General features: G+C 39.5%; 1 protein-coding gene across 1 annotated transcript; it reads left to right on the forward strand.

Annotated features, from left to right (window-relative positions):
• Nucleotides 1-17719, forward strand: sucla2 (succinate-CoA ligase ADP-forming subunit beta). The gene is made up of 11 exons (XM_061723288.1): nt 1-134; nt 6781-6976; nt 8080-8179; nt 8349-8511; nt 10303-10431; nt 11160-11298; nt 12537-12698; nt 13109-13251; nt 13488-13608; nt 15889-15977; nt 16490-17719. Exons 1-11 carry the CDS (start codon nt 51-53, stop codon nt 16562-16564), a joined length of 1401 nt encoding a protein of 466 aa, XP_061579272.1. The 5' UTR covers nt 1-50; the 3' UTR covers nt 16565-17719.
• The last annotated feature ends 1003 nt before the right edge of the window (nt 17720-18722 follow it).

Here is an 18722-nt window from a genome sequence, read left to right on the forward strand (position 1 = left end):
TTGAAGCTCCGTGCGCATGCGCGCTGTGAACTCTTCCCCAGAGCGGAGACATGGCGACGTCCCTGATCTGCGGCTGCTTGACGGCTAGCCTGAGAGCCTCGGGGGCCAGGACCACCATCGGCTCTGCTTCCAAGGTGAGTGTGGGTCCAAACGACACTAAAGGTCCTCTGCTCTCGGGGCGAGTGAGTGTTGCTGCGCCACACCCGTGCTGCCAGCTACAATCCCCTCAGAAGCCGACAGGGTCACATTTGACTTTAGCGCAGCTCCATTGAGGGACAGGCTGATTTATGGTTCCGCGTTACACCGACGCAGAGCCTACGGCGTAGTGTATGCGGCGACGCACACCTTACGCCGTAGGCTTCGCCGTCGATTTTACGCGGAACCATAAATGAGGCTTTAGATGCTAACGAGAGGAGCTCATCTTGGGTTTATTATGGTTTGTGGCCGCCATGGCAACACCATCATTCACAGCACTGCTTAGGCTTCGGTTTATCTCCCGTCTGGGGAAGTGTGTGTTGTTTTGGCAGACGGGTTTGTGTTGATAGCAAGCAGAGCTGAGTGACCTCCAGCGGTAGCTGCTGCTGTGCGCCATTAAATCTGTCCTCACACTGCTGTCCTGCACATATCTGCACATATCTGCACATATCTGCACATATCTGCACATATCTGCACATATCTGCACTATTTATCTGACAGAACCAACGCAGCCTTCACTCAGGGGCCTCAAACTGTTTCCATGGGGGGCCAGATGGGGCCACTTCAATTCTTGGGGTGGAACCAAAACTAGCCATTATTAAAAGCCATCATTACAGGACTTTATTATACTGTAGTAGACGGCCTCAGAAATACTTTTTTTTTTTTTTATACTTGTTAACTTGTCTGCATATATATTAATGGTTAATACCATGTTGGTAAAAACTTAAGGCATATATATATATATATATATATATATATATATATTTATATTTTATTTTTTTTTAATTATAATATATATATATATATATATATATATGATATATCATATATATTTATTTTATTAATTATAACTATAAGCCGCTACTTTTTTCATAGGTTTTGAACCGTGTGGCTTATACAAAGGTGCAGCTATTCTGTGGATTTTTCTTCCACCGCTCGGGGCGCTCTAACCGGAATTAGAATCAAAACTAAGACAAAATAAATGCAAAGAAGAATACGCTACTTCTTCTTTAGCAGATAGAAGTAGGTAGAAGCAGATTTCAAACAGATAAATAGATAAATAAATACCGGTTATTTTCTCTTGGTTCTGTCCCGTTTTAATCAGCAAAGTTTCTGCCGTGTTAAAAGACACTGTTAGGAAAGGATCTATTTAGGTACAAACATGTACATCATTTACAGTTCAAAATCGTTCTGTACATGTAGTAAATATCTAATCTAACAACAGAAAATCTGCGGTTTGCATATCTTTTAATTTTAAATAGAGTGGATGCGGCTTACAAGCCGCATCCATGTGTGTATGTGTGTATATATATATATATATATATATATATATATATATATATATATATATATATTTTTTTTTTTTTATTATTAGGCTCAGAAATACTTAAAGAAACACCTACTGATATGCATTTGGCCCAAATGATTTGGGATGAAACGCATAACTGACGATAGAATCTACGTCAGTGTTTCCCAACCCTGGTCCTTTGGGCACACTATCCTGCATGTTTTAGATATTTCTCTGCTTCAGCACACCGTGATACAAGAAGCTGTGCCATCAACAGAGTTGTGCAAAGTTGTGCAGAGTTGTGTGTTGATGCAGGGAGACATCAAAAACATGCGGGAAAATGTGCCCCGAGGACCAGGGTTGGGAAACAATGATCTATGTGACCAGCAAGTGTTTTTTTTTGTTGTTTTTTTTTTAATGAGGCCAGTTGGGTGGCCAGCAAATTTGTAGGGGGGCCGTGGCCACCCCTGGCCACCCCCTGGTGGCGCCACTGCCTTCACTGCAGAGGCCGGTTGTTGAGCCGGCCGGGGTGACACGGCCTGAGACAACACGGAGTAGAGCCAGACGGGGGTCTTGAGGGGCCTCAGGGGCCCCACAAAGCCCCCAGGTGTAGGACCCCACTTTTTGTCACCCATTTGTATTTTATTTTAACGACTTAAAACATCTTCACATTACTTTGTGTTAACTCTTTAGATATATAAATAGACACAGCATGGCTGGGGGGGTCATGTACAGTAATATCATGTCAACCACTTTTAACCGCTGATTGCTGCATCCATCCATGATGGCATCATCTCAATAAGTTTATGCAAGTCACGGCACGTAATCCCATCCAGTAGCCTACTACTTTACTTTCTTTTCTTCTCTTCTTTTTGTCAAGATCTTGCCTTGTTTTTAGGAGAGTCGAACCACTCTCGTGTCAGCGATTCTGAAAATTATTTCAACCTGATAAATCCTGACATTATCATGGCATATGCCTTTACTAACAGTGAACAATAATAAAGATTAAAGAAAAAAAAAACATCAGTCTTTCAGGGTGTTTATTCTGTCAGCTGACAATTGTTGGAAAGAAAATGTTGGACCAAGCTGAAGCAACGCCAGATAATAATACTTCCTCCACGGACTTGCATGATCAGTGCATCACTTTCTCTTCCTCTTCTTACCCTGATGCACTCATCACACCAGAACAGGGGAAATCTGAATTCTTCTGGCCACATGACATTTTTTTCATTGCTCTCTAATTGAATTGAGGCAAACTGAAGCTTAATTCTTTCCCCCAGTTTGCCTCTCAGATCAGTAGTTTTCCTAAAGCTATGCTGTTTAGTATCAATATCTTGAGCTGTCACTCACATAATGTGTCTCCACTATTATGCCCTGCTTTGTATTCTAATTTTTGTATTCTGGCCATTATTATTTTTAGATTTCGTAATTCCTATTTATGGGTATTCAGGACCAAATCACATTTCTTCCTGGAAGGTGACTATTCACCATGATCCTTTCAGGTATTAATCATGTATTGAGGAATTCTTAATCCTGTTTGTGTTTTTTAAAACTAGTTTAGTAATCTCCTTAACTGTTTGCTTGATGCAAATCAATAGTTTAACCATTCTGAAACACAAACACATTTTCCATGACCACAGGATGTGTCTTTTAATTGACAAGAAGATACTCACTGCATCAGTTACAGTTAAATAACTTATTTACTGCTGAAACACATTAATCATTGCAGCCATTTTTCCAGTGGGAAGTCTTTATGTATTTGCTTAGTTAAATCCATGTGGTTAATTTTACATTTTGGTTACTTATAAGGCATTTGTAGCTAATCAATGCAGTCAAGTGAAGTGTACAGAACTCATCAAGAACTCTGCTGCTCCAGTCCTCACTGAGACCCCGTCCACACGTAGCCGGGTATTTTTAAAAACGAATATTTCCCTCCTCCGTTTATAAAAAAATTTGCATCCACACGTAACCGAAGATCTGCGTTTTCGACCACTTCATAAGCATTCTAACCTGTAGATCATCTGCACCTCCGCGTCTCTGCGGGCTCCGCGGCTCCGCGTCTCCGCGGGCTCTGCGGAGCCGCGGGCCCTACACCGTAGGGTGCGCGTCGCCGCGTACCCTACGGTGTAGGGTACGGCGGAGCCTCTGTGTCGGTGTAACGCAGTAAGTGGTGGTCAAGAGCAGAGACCGTTTATTTAATAAATAGCTTGGAGAACAGATGCTGGATCATCTGTAGTAAACAAAAGGCGCACGTCAGAGCAGATTTGTTGTTGTTTTGGCGCATAATGTGACGTTCGAAAACACACGGTTATGTGTGTCCACACGCATCTACATAAACGGAGTTTTCAAAAATCTTCACTTTGCCCGGAGTTTTTTTAAACCTTCGTTTATTTGCGTTTTCGTGTGGATGACAGGTCAAAACGGAGGAAAATATCTCCGGTTTAGCAGATACCCGGCTACGTGTGGACGGGGTCTGAGACCAACAAAGTGGACCACATCAGTCCAGCTCTCAGGTCTTTACACCGGCTGCCTGTCTGTAAGAGGATGACTTTAAAGTTCTGATGCTGGTCTATAAAGCTCTGAATGGTCCAGGACCAAAATACCTGTGACCTTTTCATCCAGTATGAATCTTCCAGACCCCTCGGGTCATCTGGATCTGTTTTTTTTTATTAGTTCTCAGAGTCAGAACCAGACATGAAGAAGCTGCATTCAGCTTCTATGTTCCACGTGTCTGGAACAAACTCCCAGAAAGCCTCAGATCAGATGAAATACTCAGTTATTTAAGTCCAGGTTGAAGTCTCAGCTGTAACTGAATAAAGCTCCAAACCTGCACTGTTCACCTTGTTGTTGAATTAAGCTGTACAAATAAACTTGCCTTGCAAAAAAACAGCAGTTCGCTCTCAGTGATGTCAGTGATCCAAGTTTTAACTTTGTAGCCTTCATATTATCTTATACTGCTATTTGTAAATGTGTCAACAAAGATGTTAATACAAGCTTGCTGAAAAATTGTGCCAGAGGTTGCGCAGTGTAGCAGTAATGGAGACATAATACATTCAAAAAAAAGATTACTTACCACCGTCATTAGCCCTGGGCGATAAACTGAAAATTTACCGTTAATTACCTTCACTGCAATGACCGACGTCAATATTTCCATGTTGGTAAATTTGGTGTTTTGATAAAATAAGGAAATAAACATATTTTTGACTGTGTGCTGATAAGCTAGTTTCATTCCCCTTTAAGACTGTAATCACGGGACTCAACCCATCCAGTCTGAACGAGAAGGGAAACCAAAGAAATGATGGTTCAAACGAAGTAATGGTTGTCTAGTGTGAGACTTGTGCATTTCAACAAGTTAACACACTCTCACGCCACACATGGCATTTTTCAGCTGTCTGGAGTTACCGACCATTTAGAAAATAGAAATTTATTGTTGCCGGCTAAGGGTTAGCGTACATTTATCGTTATCGAGGTAAAACTGCCCAATTTATCGTGACATTGATTTGAGGTCATATCGCCCAGCCCTAACCGTCATGATTTTTTTTCAAGTCTTTACGGTTATATTTATTGGCTACAACATTCAAAGAGAGGGAGTAACTGAGTGGTTATTGTGAATGATTCCATTGCCTACATTTGTTACAATTCAGATTCTCTTAATCTGAATAGTTTTGTGAGTTATGACGACGGCTTGTTTTGTGCAGCTGTTTGTACAATGCAGACTTGGTTTTATATTACGTTTCTATAGTGCCCTGTTAGATGCTGTGATACTGTGAAATTTAAGATTTCATACTATATGAATAAAAGCTTTAGGAGTCTTAAATTGAAATAGGTGAATTTTCATGAAGCCTCAAGCCTAATAAGCTTTGTGTCCCTATGTGAGGTGTCGTACACACCAGAGTTGTCTCTGAACAATCCCCAGCCCCATAGAGTCACCATTCAAGTTGGTGCTGACAACGTCGGATTTGTGAAAACAGCTGGAGGCTAAAAATGGCCCAGCAGCGTAATTTTCTCACAATTGGACACAATGTAAAATGTTGTCTCTTTCAATGTTTTAATAATCAATTTTTGTTTATGTACAAAAGATAACATTTTTACTCATTAGATGTTCTACTGTTGTCTTGTCCCCCCCCCCCCAGAAACCTCAAATAAGGTTTTCCTTTTGTTTTTATGTTAGGATATCAGTTTTAATTTCCTATGAGGTAATATTTGGTTCCTTTCAGAAAGTGTCACCTGATTCTAGTCTGATCTAAAACCACCAGAAATAACTTTGAATCCCCATCCTGGCCATTTTTCAAGACGATTTTATGATGGACCTATGTCACACATCAACAATAAAGCAATTGGCTCACAGAGCTACTGTGGGCAAATAAAAATAAGGAAGTCACCAACCAAGAAACCAAAAGTAAATCTTGTACAGTGTCGCAAAAAACTTGAGTTAATTTGCTGTCAAGTCTCCATCTATTGCTTGGTTTTTCTTCTGCTGTTTAATGAGTTTAAATGGCAATGTTTGATTTTGAGCTACATCACAATATCTGTATTATAGAATACTTCTTAGGCTGCACTAAATGGGAATCTGTTACACTTCCAAGTGTCATTGGGCCAACTGCCCTTGATACTCAGATTCTAGTTGTTGAGATGCTAAAGCACAAGGTTGCAAGCGCTGTAACACATGGACACGCTCTCACCACTCTGCAGATTTGATGTTGGGACTTCATGAAGGCCTACGATCTTTTGTTTTGTTCCCGCCCACTTGAAATCAAACCGTGATTGGTGGATTTGCCCGTCACTCTCCACACCAAAACACATAGCTTGGCCTTCCCCGGGATTCGTGAAGTCCTGACCAATGAATGGGCAGCTAACCGGACCTCAATAGAGACAGACCATTCTGATTGGATAACAGGTTTTCAGGACATGAACTTGACAGTAAACTTAATTTTAGAAGATAGATGAGAGAAAATCTGTTAAATATATTGTATTAAATTAAATGATAGGGGAACATTTTTTTATTTTTTATTATTGAATACTTTATTATCACATTTATTTATTTTTTTTTTAGGCCTTCTCTGAAGGCGTAGAAGGCCCTGAAGGTTCCCCACTGATAATTACATACAAAAATAAAAACACAGTCCAGTGTTTATGTATGAGACTTATCTATTCTACAAGTTTTTTACTATATCGGAACAGACTTTTTTTTTTTTCCATGTGTTTCTGTCTTGGGAAGAATAATAATACAATAATATTCATCTTAGATGCGTACATTTTTTATTTAACTTTTTTCCCCTCCATTCTTTCCTCTCCAGGTGCTTGGTGGATCCACAGGTCTGTTTGGGGGCCATGTGTCCCATCCACAGCCCCCTCATGTGCAGCAGCAGCAAAGGAGCCTCTCCCTACACGAGTACATGAGCCTCGGCCTGCTCAAAGAGGCCGGCATCTCTGTACCGGATGGCATGGTGGCCAGCTCTGCCGAGGAGGCCTACACTGTGGCCAAGCAGATCGGTAAGCCTCCCTAATACATGCAATTATTTAATGGTGGGTTATGGAAAAGGCGGAAAGAGGAAGCATCTAAGAACCACACATTCAGGAAGCTTCATGTCCTGTTCAGATCACACACAACTAGGTAATATAAGTAAGCTAATGTGCTAATCGCTTTTGGAATAGTTGTATGAGAAAATAAATACTAATTTCTCACAAATATTTCAAATTTGATTTCCAAGGGAAAAATATTGCATAGTTGTTAACTCAGTTATAAATATTTAACTTTGTCACACAACAGACGGAAGCCCTTAATTCAACCACAGTAAAGGACAATCCAACATGTTTTTGAGTAATATTTATATTATATATATAATATTTATATTTTTAAATTTATGAAAATATATTTGGCTTTTACTAGTCCATGCTGCACAGACATTCTGTAGTGGATGTGTGTCATGGTTTATTTATTTTGTTCTTGCAGTTAAAACCCAAAATATAAAGAAACGTCTACCAATGATAAGGAAGTCTGTTTTGTCCTCGTGTTATGAGGACACAAAAATGATTAAAAGCTTTGAAAGCAAAATCTCGCAGGTTTGTTGAGAAACGTGGTGCACAAGTGAGGGTTTCTATTTGTGACGCAGTTAGGTTGACTTCAGGGACCTGAATACCACTCCGGTGCTTTTGAGACGTGCCTGTATCTGTTTATGTGCACATATGGTGGTGTTTAAATACCTAAAGCCTGGGTTGTACAGTGTGTGAACCCACACACACTAAGAAATGCTCTGTCCAAATATAGCCACCTCCTGCTTCAGTGGTATCAGTTGACAACTTGGTGCAAGTTTCCCCCACCGTTGAAGTCACACAGGCTGTTTTAAATGTCACCTTTATCAAGCCATTGTCTTAACGCTACCAATATTCAAAATGTTTCCTCTGTGGAGTTAACACATTTGAGATTTAGACTAATAATTAATTTAGTAAGACTGTTGCCTACCTGATTATTTCTACAGTTTTAACTGTCTGAAGACATGAGTTTTATGGATCAACTTCCTTCACCTCCATTTAATCTCTGTAAGGTCACTATCACAGTTTCTGTCAGTTTCTATGATGAACTGTGTGTTTCTTAGGTTCAAAGGACCTGGTGGTGAAAGCTCAGGTGCTGGCCGGTGGCAGAGGCAAGGGGACGTTTGAGGGCGGACTGAAGGGAGGAGTGAGAATCGTGTATTCGTAAGTAATCCAGTAATCATCCCTCATCATAGACAGAATAAAGACATCTACAGATTAGTCAAACATGAGAGAAGTCTCATCAAACACTGTGTAATGTTAAGTTTTCAGAAGTCTTAAATTTGGTCCCAGTGGAACTGCGTTTAATGTCCTTGTCCCTTCCTGTCTCCAGTCCAGAAGAGGTCCGAGACATTTCTTCCCAGATGATTGGGCGAAAACTGTACACCAAGCAAACTGGAGAGGCGGGTCGTATCTGCAACCAGGTGTTTGTCTGCGAGCGCAGGTACCCACGCAGGGAGTACTATTTCGCCATCACCATGGAAAGGTCCTTTCAGGTGAGGAGACCAATATTTTGAAGATTTGAAATAGTTTGACTGTGTCACAATGTTGGGAAAGTTTCCCAGAGATTGTTATATGAAAGAAAACTGCATTTTTTTTTGTGAAAGAGGAATATGATCATATGTACAGTATATGTATATCAAATTCTAAAACTCTTTCTTGTGGTGTTCCTCAAAAGGGCAGGACTTATAAGCCCTTTTGGAAATGTATCTTACCACTTTTCTGCTGATGCTATGCAGTTATACTGTTACTTTCATGAGTCGTGGGGTTAGGGTGCTAGCTGATTTATTAAATTGTGTAGATTTCATCAAAAAATGGTTAACAAACAAACAACTGTGTTCTGCTAAATGCTTGTAAAACAGAATCCCTGATCTTTGCCCCTGATGAAAAGATTCCATTGATCAAGCGACACCTCAGGGCCCCGGGCTCCTGTTCAGTCTAGCATCAGGAACCTGGGGGTGTTGCTTGATTCATCAGTTTTCTTTGGATGAACACTCAAGGGATGTGTCAAAACTTGCTTTTATCATCTAAGGAACATTTCTAAACCGAAGAGTATTCTTTCGCGTGCCGACTTGGAGATGGTTTTACAGGCTTTTATTTCTTCTAGATTGTACTTCCTGGACTCTCTTTTTACCTGTTTTAACAATCGTTAAACTCTTTAAAGAGTCTTGAAGGTGACTCATACACTTCAAAAATAAGAATCTAGACATTTATCAGTTTAAACATTTTATTACGAGTCCTCATTATACAGGCTTGTACTGATCTTCTACCACTAGATGGCAGCAACGGTTTTATTGTAAAGGATAAGTCTTAACCCTCTTTTTCTCACACTTCAGTGTCTTCAGTTTGTTTTTAACACACTGGCTAATATCATATTAACCAGTGTGTTGGAAACAGACTGCCCTCATCTTGTATCTTCCATCTGCATCTAACCCCTAGACGAATCGATTCTTGACTTTTGTCTCTGGTTGTATATTGGCATCGTCAAGCTGTGGAACAATTTTGGATCAATAAGATCCATCTCTGTTGATTTTGGCCAAATGGACATAAATGTCAAGATCAAGTGTCTGAAATGGTTGAACAGTACAGTGTTGCACTGTTAATGTGAAGAGGAAACTCCTGTGGGTTGAGTCTTTATTGAGAAACCTTTCTTCCTAAAAAGCATTTGGTCTCACAGCTGCTTCCTCTTAGACTCAAATCATGAAGACTTCTGGGATAGAGAATTTTAACATGCAGATTATTCTTGAATTTGACCACCAGTGCAGCTTGATGCTCAGTTTCATCATCAGTACTTATCAGAGCTCAGGTGATCAATCTTTGGTCAGTCAGCTGAATGCCTTGAGTCTTTTAAAACTACTTTCATGTATTTAACTTTTTTAAATTTTCTTCATCTCACGTGGTTTATTGAACATTTGCAGTTTCTGCCTCTATATAGAAAGTTTTTCTTATTTGACTGGATTTAAAGTTTTTGGCATGCAAAAAACAAACTTATGTTGGTTATTGTGTAAAAAAAAAAAAAAAAAACCTTTAAAATAAGCTGGACACCTTTTCTTGGTTCTTTGAATTGTGGAAAAAAGTAAAAAAAAAAAAGATCATGTAATTTTGTCTGTAATGACCACAAAACGACTTATAATAATAATAAAAATCACATAATAAAGCAGGTAATAATATAAAATTCTCCCTCTCATGGAGAAGTCTAAACCTAAATGAAATTTCGTCTCACATACCTGTATTTATAAACTTAAGTAGTTTACCACCTTGTACTTTGCCCCATTCTTTTCCGACAGGGCCCTGTTCTGATTGGCAGCTCGCAGGGTGGTGTGAACATCGAAGACGTCGCTGCAGAAAATCCAGACGCTATTGTGAAAGAGCCCATCGACATCATCGAGGGAATTAAGAAGGAGCAGGCTGTCAAGGTACGATCAATAGTAGATGCTGCAAGTTGCAACACAGACTGGAGATGTTCCAACTGCAGCAGAAATCAATCAAGGTGTGTGTTCTAATTATAGGGTGCTCAAAGTGTAGATGACAAAAGACTGAAAGGAAACAGTTTTCTTAACGAGCTTGAGCTGCAGCTTGTTCTTTTCTTAACATATTTATGGAGACGACTCGCTGTCGAAACCTCTAATTGAAGATTTTTCACAAAACCTTTTTCAAACAATACCAGATGTGGGTATAAAAACACAGCTAGCAAGTAACAATAAAAATAGCTTGTGACAAAAGTCGATTCAGCCATCTTATTGAGTTTGAACCTCGTGGTTGTCAAGGAAACAGATATTTAACATGTTTTATGGAGGTGACTGTTGAGGTTTCTGATGTGTTGGAGGTCCATGATGTTCCTTCACTGCAGAAATGGCTGAGCTTTGTTTCTTTGTAAGATGTGCAGAAGCTGAGTTTAATCTTTACAATTCAGGCCCTTTCTTTTTAGATGTTTAAAAAAATGTCCCTGTCTAATGTAAATGGATCTTAATGCATTTTATTATTGATGAAAATTCATGATACTATTTAATTGAATGCAAAGCGAGTTTCCACAGTGAACCAAACCACTGTCCACAGTGATTGTCTGCTGCGACTCAAATGCCATGCGTTGCGGTCTTCAGCAGTTGTTTTGATGCGTGATGAAAAGGTTCTTTTGTTGCTGCAGGTCGCTCAGAAGATGGGCTTCCCACCAGCGCTGGTGGACGAGGCAGCAGAGAACATGATCAAACTTTACAACGTGTTCCTCAAATATGACGCCTCCATGGTTGAGATCAACCCCATGGTGGAGGACTCCTCTGGCACCGGTACTCTCACACACACGCACACACATCTACACTCTCACACACGACCTGCCCCCCAAAAAACTCTGGCCAAACCTTGTTTGAAACTGATGCCCCATGCTCTGAGAACAATTTGTTCAAACTTTTATTTCGATCAATTCTGATATTGTTTTCTGGGGATATGCTCGTGCCATGAAGGAAGAAGTAAAATCTGATCCTTCTGTATCACGGTGAAGAATTTAAATCATGTTTGGCTTTTTGAAGCTCTGCGGCTGTTTTGATGTATGCTTCCTATCAAGAAGATGGGAAAACTCATCAATATTTGTGAGCATAGCACAAATAGCCTCTTTCAGGGTCGTTATTTAGCCAGAACTGACTCTTTCAGCATTAAAGAACTTTTTTCCAGGTGGAACATATTTATTAGTACTTTATTGATGGTGGCAGTGATGAAGATTAATTTCTGTTTAAGGTGTTTGCTGCTTTCTCAGTGAGTCATTTGCTGCGGCTAACTGACATCAGTTAGGTTTTCAGCCAGGTTTGCGAGCATTGACCTCTGTGGCTGAAGACAAGCAGTTGTACACATCTGACATTATACTTTCGAGACGTGGTGATCAGATTAGCCACATTTAACTAGACTGGAGATACAACACTGATGATGTTTATAGGCAAGGACAGTGTAGCCTTTACCTTTCAAGGAAAGCTTAGGTCTTCCAGCATTTGCAGCAATATGTTGAATATCTTATATAAATCTTTTGTGAAGTGACTTAAAGAAATTGATCATTTTATCATTTAACATTTTAAAAGTTAAATGAACCTCTCAAATTACAACTTTTAATTTAAAGAGTTCCTGAATAGAAACTGGAAGGCTCTTATACCCTATCACAGTATTTTAAAGTGTTATTTAGAATTAATCATTTTTCAGTAGATTCATAATATCTGAATTTAATTATTTTAATGACATAGCTATACTTGTTTTTCCAGGATTTCCCCAAATCTTCACACATTAAAAAAAAAAACTACATAACCAAGGAGCAATATATTCAATCCATTTTGTTTAGTTTTACGTCTGAGACTATGCCTGTGACTTCCACGTAAGAAGTTAAACTCGGCTGTGATTTAATAATTTTGCTCCTTTTTAGTTGTTCTATGAATTTAATGGAAATGTCTGACTGGTTCACTAAACTGTGCTGTGAATGTTTTTACGTCTGAGCTCCAATGAGCTATCTTCTCATGTCAAATGCCATTTGTCTGCTTGTCAACAGTGATGTGTATGGATGCCAAGATCAACTTTGACTCCAACGCCGTGTATCGCCAGAAGAGGGTGTTCGACATGCGTGACTGGACTCAGGAGGATCCCCGGGACCAGCAGGCCGCCAAGGCAGACCTCAACTATATTGGCCTGGATGGAACCATCGGCTGTTTAGGTTGATGTCATTGTCCTGATTATTTATTTATTCAGTCATTTCTTTCTTTACTTTCCACTCCCAGCATCTTAGATGTAAAGGTTTGATTATTTTGTCATGAAACAGTAAATTACATTTATTTGGGTATCCGAATGGTTATCGGTTTAAAAAAAGTCAGTTCTTGATCATGTTTTCATTTCATTTATAAAGTTGGCTTTATTGAAGAGGTTTTTGAATTTGACCTCCAGAACATCAGGTACTCCGTTTCCTGAACTGCGACTCAGAAAAAAACTCATTTTTTTGGTGAAATTTAACTTTTAAACATGTCATCAGTGTTTCTTATAGCGGAGTTGTGTATTACGTTGAGCTCAAACGGAGAAAATCTCATCTCTGACGAGTCTTAACTGACCAGTGAGTTGTTGTGTGTCTAGTAAACGGGGCAGGGTTGGCCATGGCCACCATGGACATCATCAAGCTCCACGGCGGGACACCAGCCAACTTCCTGGACGTAGGAGGCGGAGCCACCGCTCATCAGGTGACCGAGGCCTTCAAACTCATCACCTCAGACAGAAAGGTAAGAGCTCAGCTGCTCCCCTGCTGGCGTCAGGGAGGAGTGGGGGACACTTTTAGAAAATAGAGACCTCATGCCAAAATGTAAACATTCAGCACAATAGCTTTAGATGTTTCACATTTCAGTAACCATCTTGAAGTGTCCAATCTAAAAGAAAACAACAAAGATATTGTCTTGCATGAAGATCTCTATTTATGTCTATGATATTTCCAGTATTTAATTTTTTTTTAACTTCACAGGTTCAAGCCATCCTGGTCAACATCTTTGGTGGCATCATGAGGTGTGACGTCATTGCTCAGGGCATCATCATGGCTGTGAGAGACCTGGATCTCAGGATCCCTATTGTTGTACGGTTACAAGGTACAGTTAACACAACAGTATCATCTCTACTTCCGTGCTGACAAACACCCTCCTTACTAGGGATGCCCAAATACCGTTTTTTTTCACACCGAGTACGAGTATTTTAATTTGTGTACTTGCCGATACGATACTTCTACCACAAATGGACAACACATAACTAGGCTAAAAATGCAATGAAAAATGCAATGAATTGGAAGACAGGTTTTATTTGCAACAGGTAAATTAATAATGATTAATAATTAATAATAATAATTAATGAAAATAAATACAATTAGTATAATAACTATTTTAAACAAAAAAATCATCTTTGTGTAAATAAAAAGTCTGATATTTTCTTAAATGTGAAGACAGTGCAAACATAACATATCAATGAAACATCATATCGCGGCTCGAGGGCGTCGAGAAGACGGCGAAATCCTTCTTCTCCAACTTCAGTGGCTGCTCATCCAGCGCTAGATAACGTGTTAGAGCCTCCGTTATTTTAACGGCCAGTGGGTCGTCTCTTGTCATTGTCTCTCTTTTGCAGAATGTGAGCTAATGTTGGCTGTTGTGGTCTTGCACTAGCATTAGCAAACTATATATAAAAACTAATATATATAAACTATATATATACTCAGCTTTATGATGCGTCTTGAGATGTTTTATCAAGTTGCTGGTATTATAAGTAGTATCGATGTGTGGTATCAGAGAATTTTTGCAAGTACGAGTACATGAGAGCAGTATCGGGGCATCCCTACTCCTCACCTTGACAGACGGCTGAACTGGCAGCACCGAGCAGCAACAGGTGTCTGAACTGTTTGATGGTTCCTACTGTAAAGTCTCTCCTGAGGAGAAGGCAGGGAGCTGTGCATCATTGTGTTATGTGATGTGAGGGAGGCCAGCTGACAAAGAGAGACCCTGCTGGTCCTTCACACAGAAGTCAATCCCTTGCTGGTGTAAATTCATCAGCCCAAAGAATGTAAATGTACTTTATTTATATCAGTGGTTCCCAACCTTTTTTCCATGGAGCCCCTCCTACTTGTGTCTAAGACCAGCCGGGCCCCCCGACCCGTACGTACTAGCAGCAAAAGAGTAAAGTTATTCGTTACAAACCTTTTAATTGAAAAAATTAACATTAATTATGTTTTTTTTATACATTTCTCTTTGGTTTACCCTGTACTTTGTTTTTCTCACCTTCCTTTTGTGTCACCAATGTATAAAATACACACAAAAAATAATTGCAAGGACATAAAAATATTTCTGAAAAATGTCTCTCTTAATATGAGAGCAACATTTTTTTAACATTTTTCCTTTAACAACCTGTCGGAGTAGTAGTATGATTAAATGTTGAATAATAATAATAATACGTTTTTAAGTTTTTATCCTGATAAATAACTTAGTATTTTAAAATGACCAAAATATATTTTCAAGTGGGTTTATACAGACTTGGATTACTGTATTCCATTAGGTGTGTTATTATGATTTTTTAAATTTATTTAACATGTGTAAATATAATTTTTACAACTGCATATCCTCAAAGCAGACAAAGTTTCGCGCCCCCCCAGAGATCTCTGGCGCCCCCTCAGGGGGGGGCCCGGACCCCAGGTTGGGAGACACTGATTTATATAGCCCTTTGCAGCCACCTCTAGCTGAGCCAAAGTGCTTTACAGAATAAAACATACAGAAATAGAAACATACAATCATAAGACAGAGCAAAAAATAAATAGAATAAAAGAGTAAAAAGTGTCACCACACTACTGGGTATTAAAAGCCATTCTAAATAAATAGGTTTTATGCCTTGATTTAAAAAAGGCCCAGGTCAGAGAAAGTGCGTAATGAATGAATTTCAAAACACAGAAATGGGGCCTGCTCATGTTTAGAGCATAAAAAAGAACCAACAGTTGGCATTTTTTACTTTAAACTGCTGAACTTTAGATCTTTGAGCTGCAGAACTGCTAGTGTGTTTTTCAGCTTCGCTCATCACCTTGACGGATGTTGTGGTGCAAGAGAAGAGCACGATAGTTTGCCGGAACATCCTTTGGCCTCTTTGACTCAGATCCTAGACATTTGCTCTGTGTTGTTGAGTTTCTACAAATAATTAACAGTTTTTCCAAACCTATTTGTGTTTGTCACACCAAGGTTGTGTAACCAGTAGATCATATTAAAATTAAAGACACAGTTGTTTGATTTAGTGTAGGACATAAATGAGCAAAGTAACTTTTTTTGTAGTCATTTACGCATAGTGCTGGTTTCAAATTTTCAGAATTAGCTAGAAACTTTTTTTCCTTTTTTTTCTTTTAGGGACAAGAGTGGACGATGCCAAAGCACTGATTGCCGCCAGTCCACTAAAAATCCTGGCCTGTGATGACCTGGATGAAGCTGCAAAAATGGTATATACACAAAATGAAATGAAAACACCCCCAGTCTCTCCTCTGATCTTGCTTTTCCACTTTGGCACCATGAAACATGAGCTGACACGTTCCCACCTGCAGGATTTAGCTGGATGTGTGGATGCAGAGAGGGTTTGTGTGATTGAATGTGAGGAGAGATGTCACCAAGTGTTTTGTTACATTTTATAGCTTTTCATTTAACTTGAATCCCTGCAATCCATGAAGGGTCTAGTCATTTTATTTCATTTAATTTTTAAATAAATAAAAAATAAAATAAATAAAAAGGTTTAATAGTTATATCCCATTGCACCCATGCACAAGCATTTTCCACAGGGTTGAAGGAGTTTTACTGGCATGTTTCCGCAACATTTTCATTCCAGACCACATTTTGTCACATTGTTCTTTTTAAGGTGCTTTTTTTTACTCCAAGGACAGCTGAAAGACGGTGACGTTCTCAGGAAACCTGGAAGAACAATGAAAAGTGTTAACTCTGTTCTTCTGTCTATTTATAGGTTGTAAAGCTTTCTGAAATTGTCTCTTTGGCAAAAGAAGCTCAAGTAGACATCACCTTCCAGCTGCCCATCTAAGAAACTGCGCCCTCTGGAGCTCCTGATCCCTCCTGCAACGCCGTCACCCTTACACCCTCAACTCCACGTTCCTCACCGACAGTAGGACTGAGCTCTCAAGATTACTCATCCAACCGCATCTTTATCATCTCTGTGGCTCTGTTGTGCGATGGCAAGATGCCCAACAGCTTATTTTCACAAATATTTGTTGGACTCTAGTATTTTTTCTTTTCTTTTTATAATTCTGGCATTTTGTTTCCTGTGTTCTTCCAAGTGTGAACCCCACAACTTTGTTATGCACTTAAGCTGATGCGCACAAACCCCCCACCCTTCGATCCGCTTCTTCCATCCACTCCGTTCCAGACTAAGATTGTGACTCGAGGTCAATCGGTCCGTTTAGTTCTGTGCTTGTTGGAAAGTTTTCTCAACTTTTTTTTAACTTGTTTTCAATCAGAAAATCAGAAAAATTCCCTTCAGCTACTATTGTTTTTCAAAAGGTGAATTGCTGCAGTGGGGACTGACAGCCTTCAGTTGATGTTTGCTCTCAGCTTTGAACACGTCACCTTTCCCCTCAGCCAGAGGAGACATTTTTGAAGAACATTTTGTTTGCTTAAGTGGTCTTTATAGAGACAGAAGTGCTCACTGATGATCACGAGTCTCTGAAACCAAACCACAATACTTTTTTCCCCACTTCAGTCTTTAAACATCAAGGCTGCAAGAGTGCTCAGCACCGTCTTTTAGGTAGCTGTTCAGATGCCAGGTGAAGGTTCGTTTGTTTTGTTTTTTTCACACCTGTCATTGATTTCAAAAGTTACTGGAAATGGGATCTTCACTGCTGGAGACACTGGAAATGTTTTTTTCTGAAACTATGTTGCTGCTGTATCCTCCTCCATGTAAGAAACATCTGGCACAGCTGCTCCATGTCACTGCCATCGCACCACAGAACAGCAGGAACTTTCTCTCAGCCCCTTTTTGCTTCTACATGTTAGGTCAGAGTCTCGTTGGGCTGCGTCCCCCCCCTGCTCCAAACACAAGCAGACATTGTGAGTTGTATGTCATTTATTTTATCTTGTAAATACCCAAACAGATGTTCTCGCTTTGTAAGATATTTATGCCTCTCATGCAGAGGGCAAGAAAGAAAGAAAGAAAAATAAATGCAGAGGACACTGGCACTTATATGTTGTTGTTGTTGTTTTTTATTTAGTAACATGTTTATTATTTGATTGATTTAGAAGAATCAGTACTAAAAGCAAAGCATGCATCTTAAAAAAAAAAAAAAAAAAAATCTGAAATGTGATTATAGGCTCTACCTGAGATGGAGGCCAACTGTAATGGCAGGTTGATTACACGAGGAGGCGTTAGATGACGACGGGTTAAAATACTTTTAATCCTTTGTTCATGAAATCAACATGATTCCCATTTTTGCTTTATAAACAGGCCATTACACTCTGGCATACACCTGCTGTTGGTATGTCATGTCGTTTTCCTTTATAAATTTGCTTATTTACAGTTTTCTTCTACTTTCACTGTTTCAAGTTGAAATAGATCTGATACATGAACAATTCCGACATAAAGCATCCAATGAGCGCACCAATAAAAAATGGCTGTGTAAAATGAATGTATCATTGAATAAAGACACAAAACAATGTAACTTTTTCATAAAACCACACAAGATGTGAATTATTGCAATCATAGTCTATTCTCGGTTTCATTTTACTCTCAAGAGACCCTCAACCTTATAGTATATCCACCCACTCATACAAGTTGTTCAGTTATTTCCTAAAATGCAGCCGTCAGGTTGCCCAGAGACGAGACATGATGATGGGATGGCAGTCTTTCACCGTTTCCCTGCACATGGAGATTTCTGCAGTAAGAAGATGAAATGCCTGCTGTAAAAACACAAAACACACACCTGATTACTCCAGACCAGCAAACTGCCAAAAACATCTGCTTCACCTGGACCTGTTAATATTAACTTGATCAACAACTGATGATTGGCATCACCTGACTGCAACGTACCCTCTTCAATCCTGTGGAAGCAGTAAAGGGGGATGCTTACTGTACTGTTGACCACATCATTTTTTTTTGTCAGGAAGACCTGTAATTGAGGTGCTGTACTGTTTTGTACAGCTGTGTTACTGCATCTGGATCAAAGAGCCTCTGAGAAGGTATGGTCGTC

The sequence above is a fragment of the Cololabis saira genome, chromosome 6 (assembly GCF_033807715.1).
Source record: "Cololabis saira isolate AMF1-May2022 chromosome 6, fColSai1.1, whole genome shotgun sequence".
Lineage (NCBI taxonomy): Eukaryota > Metazoa > Chordata > Actinopteri > Beloniformes > Belonidae > Cololabis > Cololabis saira.

Coding starts and splice junctions, on each gene's coding strand:
- sucla2 (XM_061723288.1), top strand. CDS start 51: ATGGCGACGTCCCTGATCTGCGGCTGCTTGACGGCTAGCCTGAGAGCC. Junction 135..6,780: donor CCATCGGCTCTGCTTCCAAG/GTGAGTGTGGGT, acceptor TTTCCTCTCCAG/GTGCTTGGTGGATCCACAGG. Junction 13,609..15,888: donor TATTGTTGTACGGTTACAAG/GTACAGTTAACA, acceptor TTTTTCTTTTAG/GGACAAGAGTGGACGATGCC.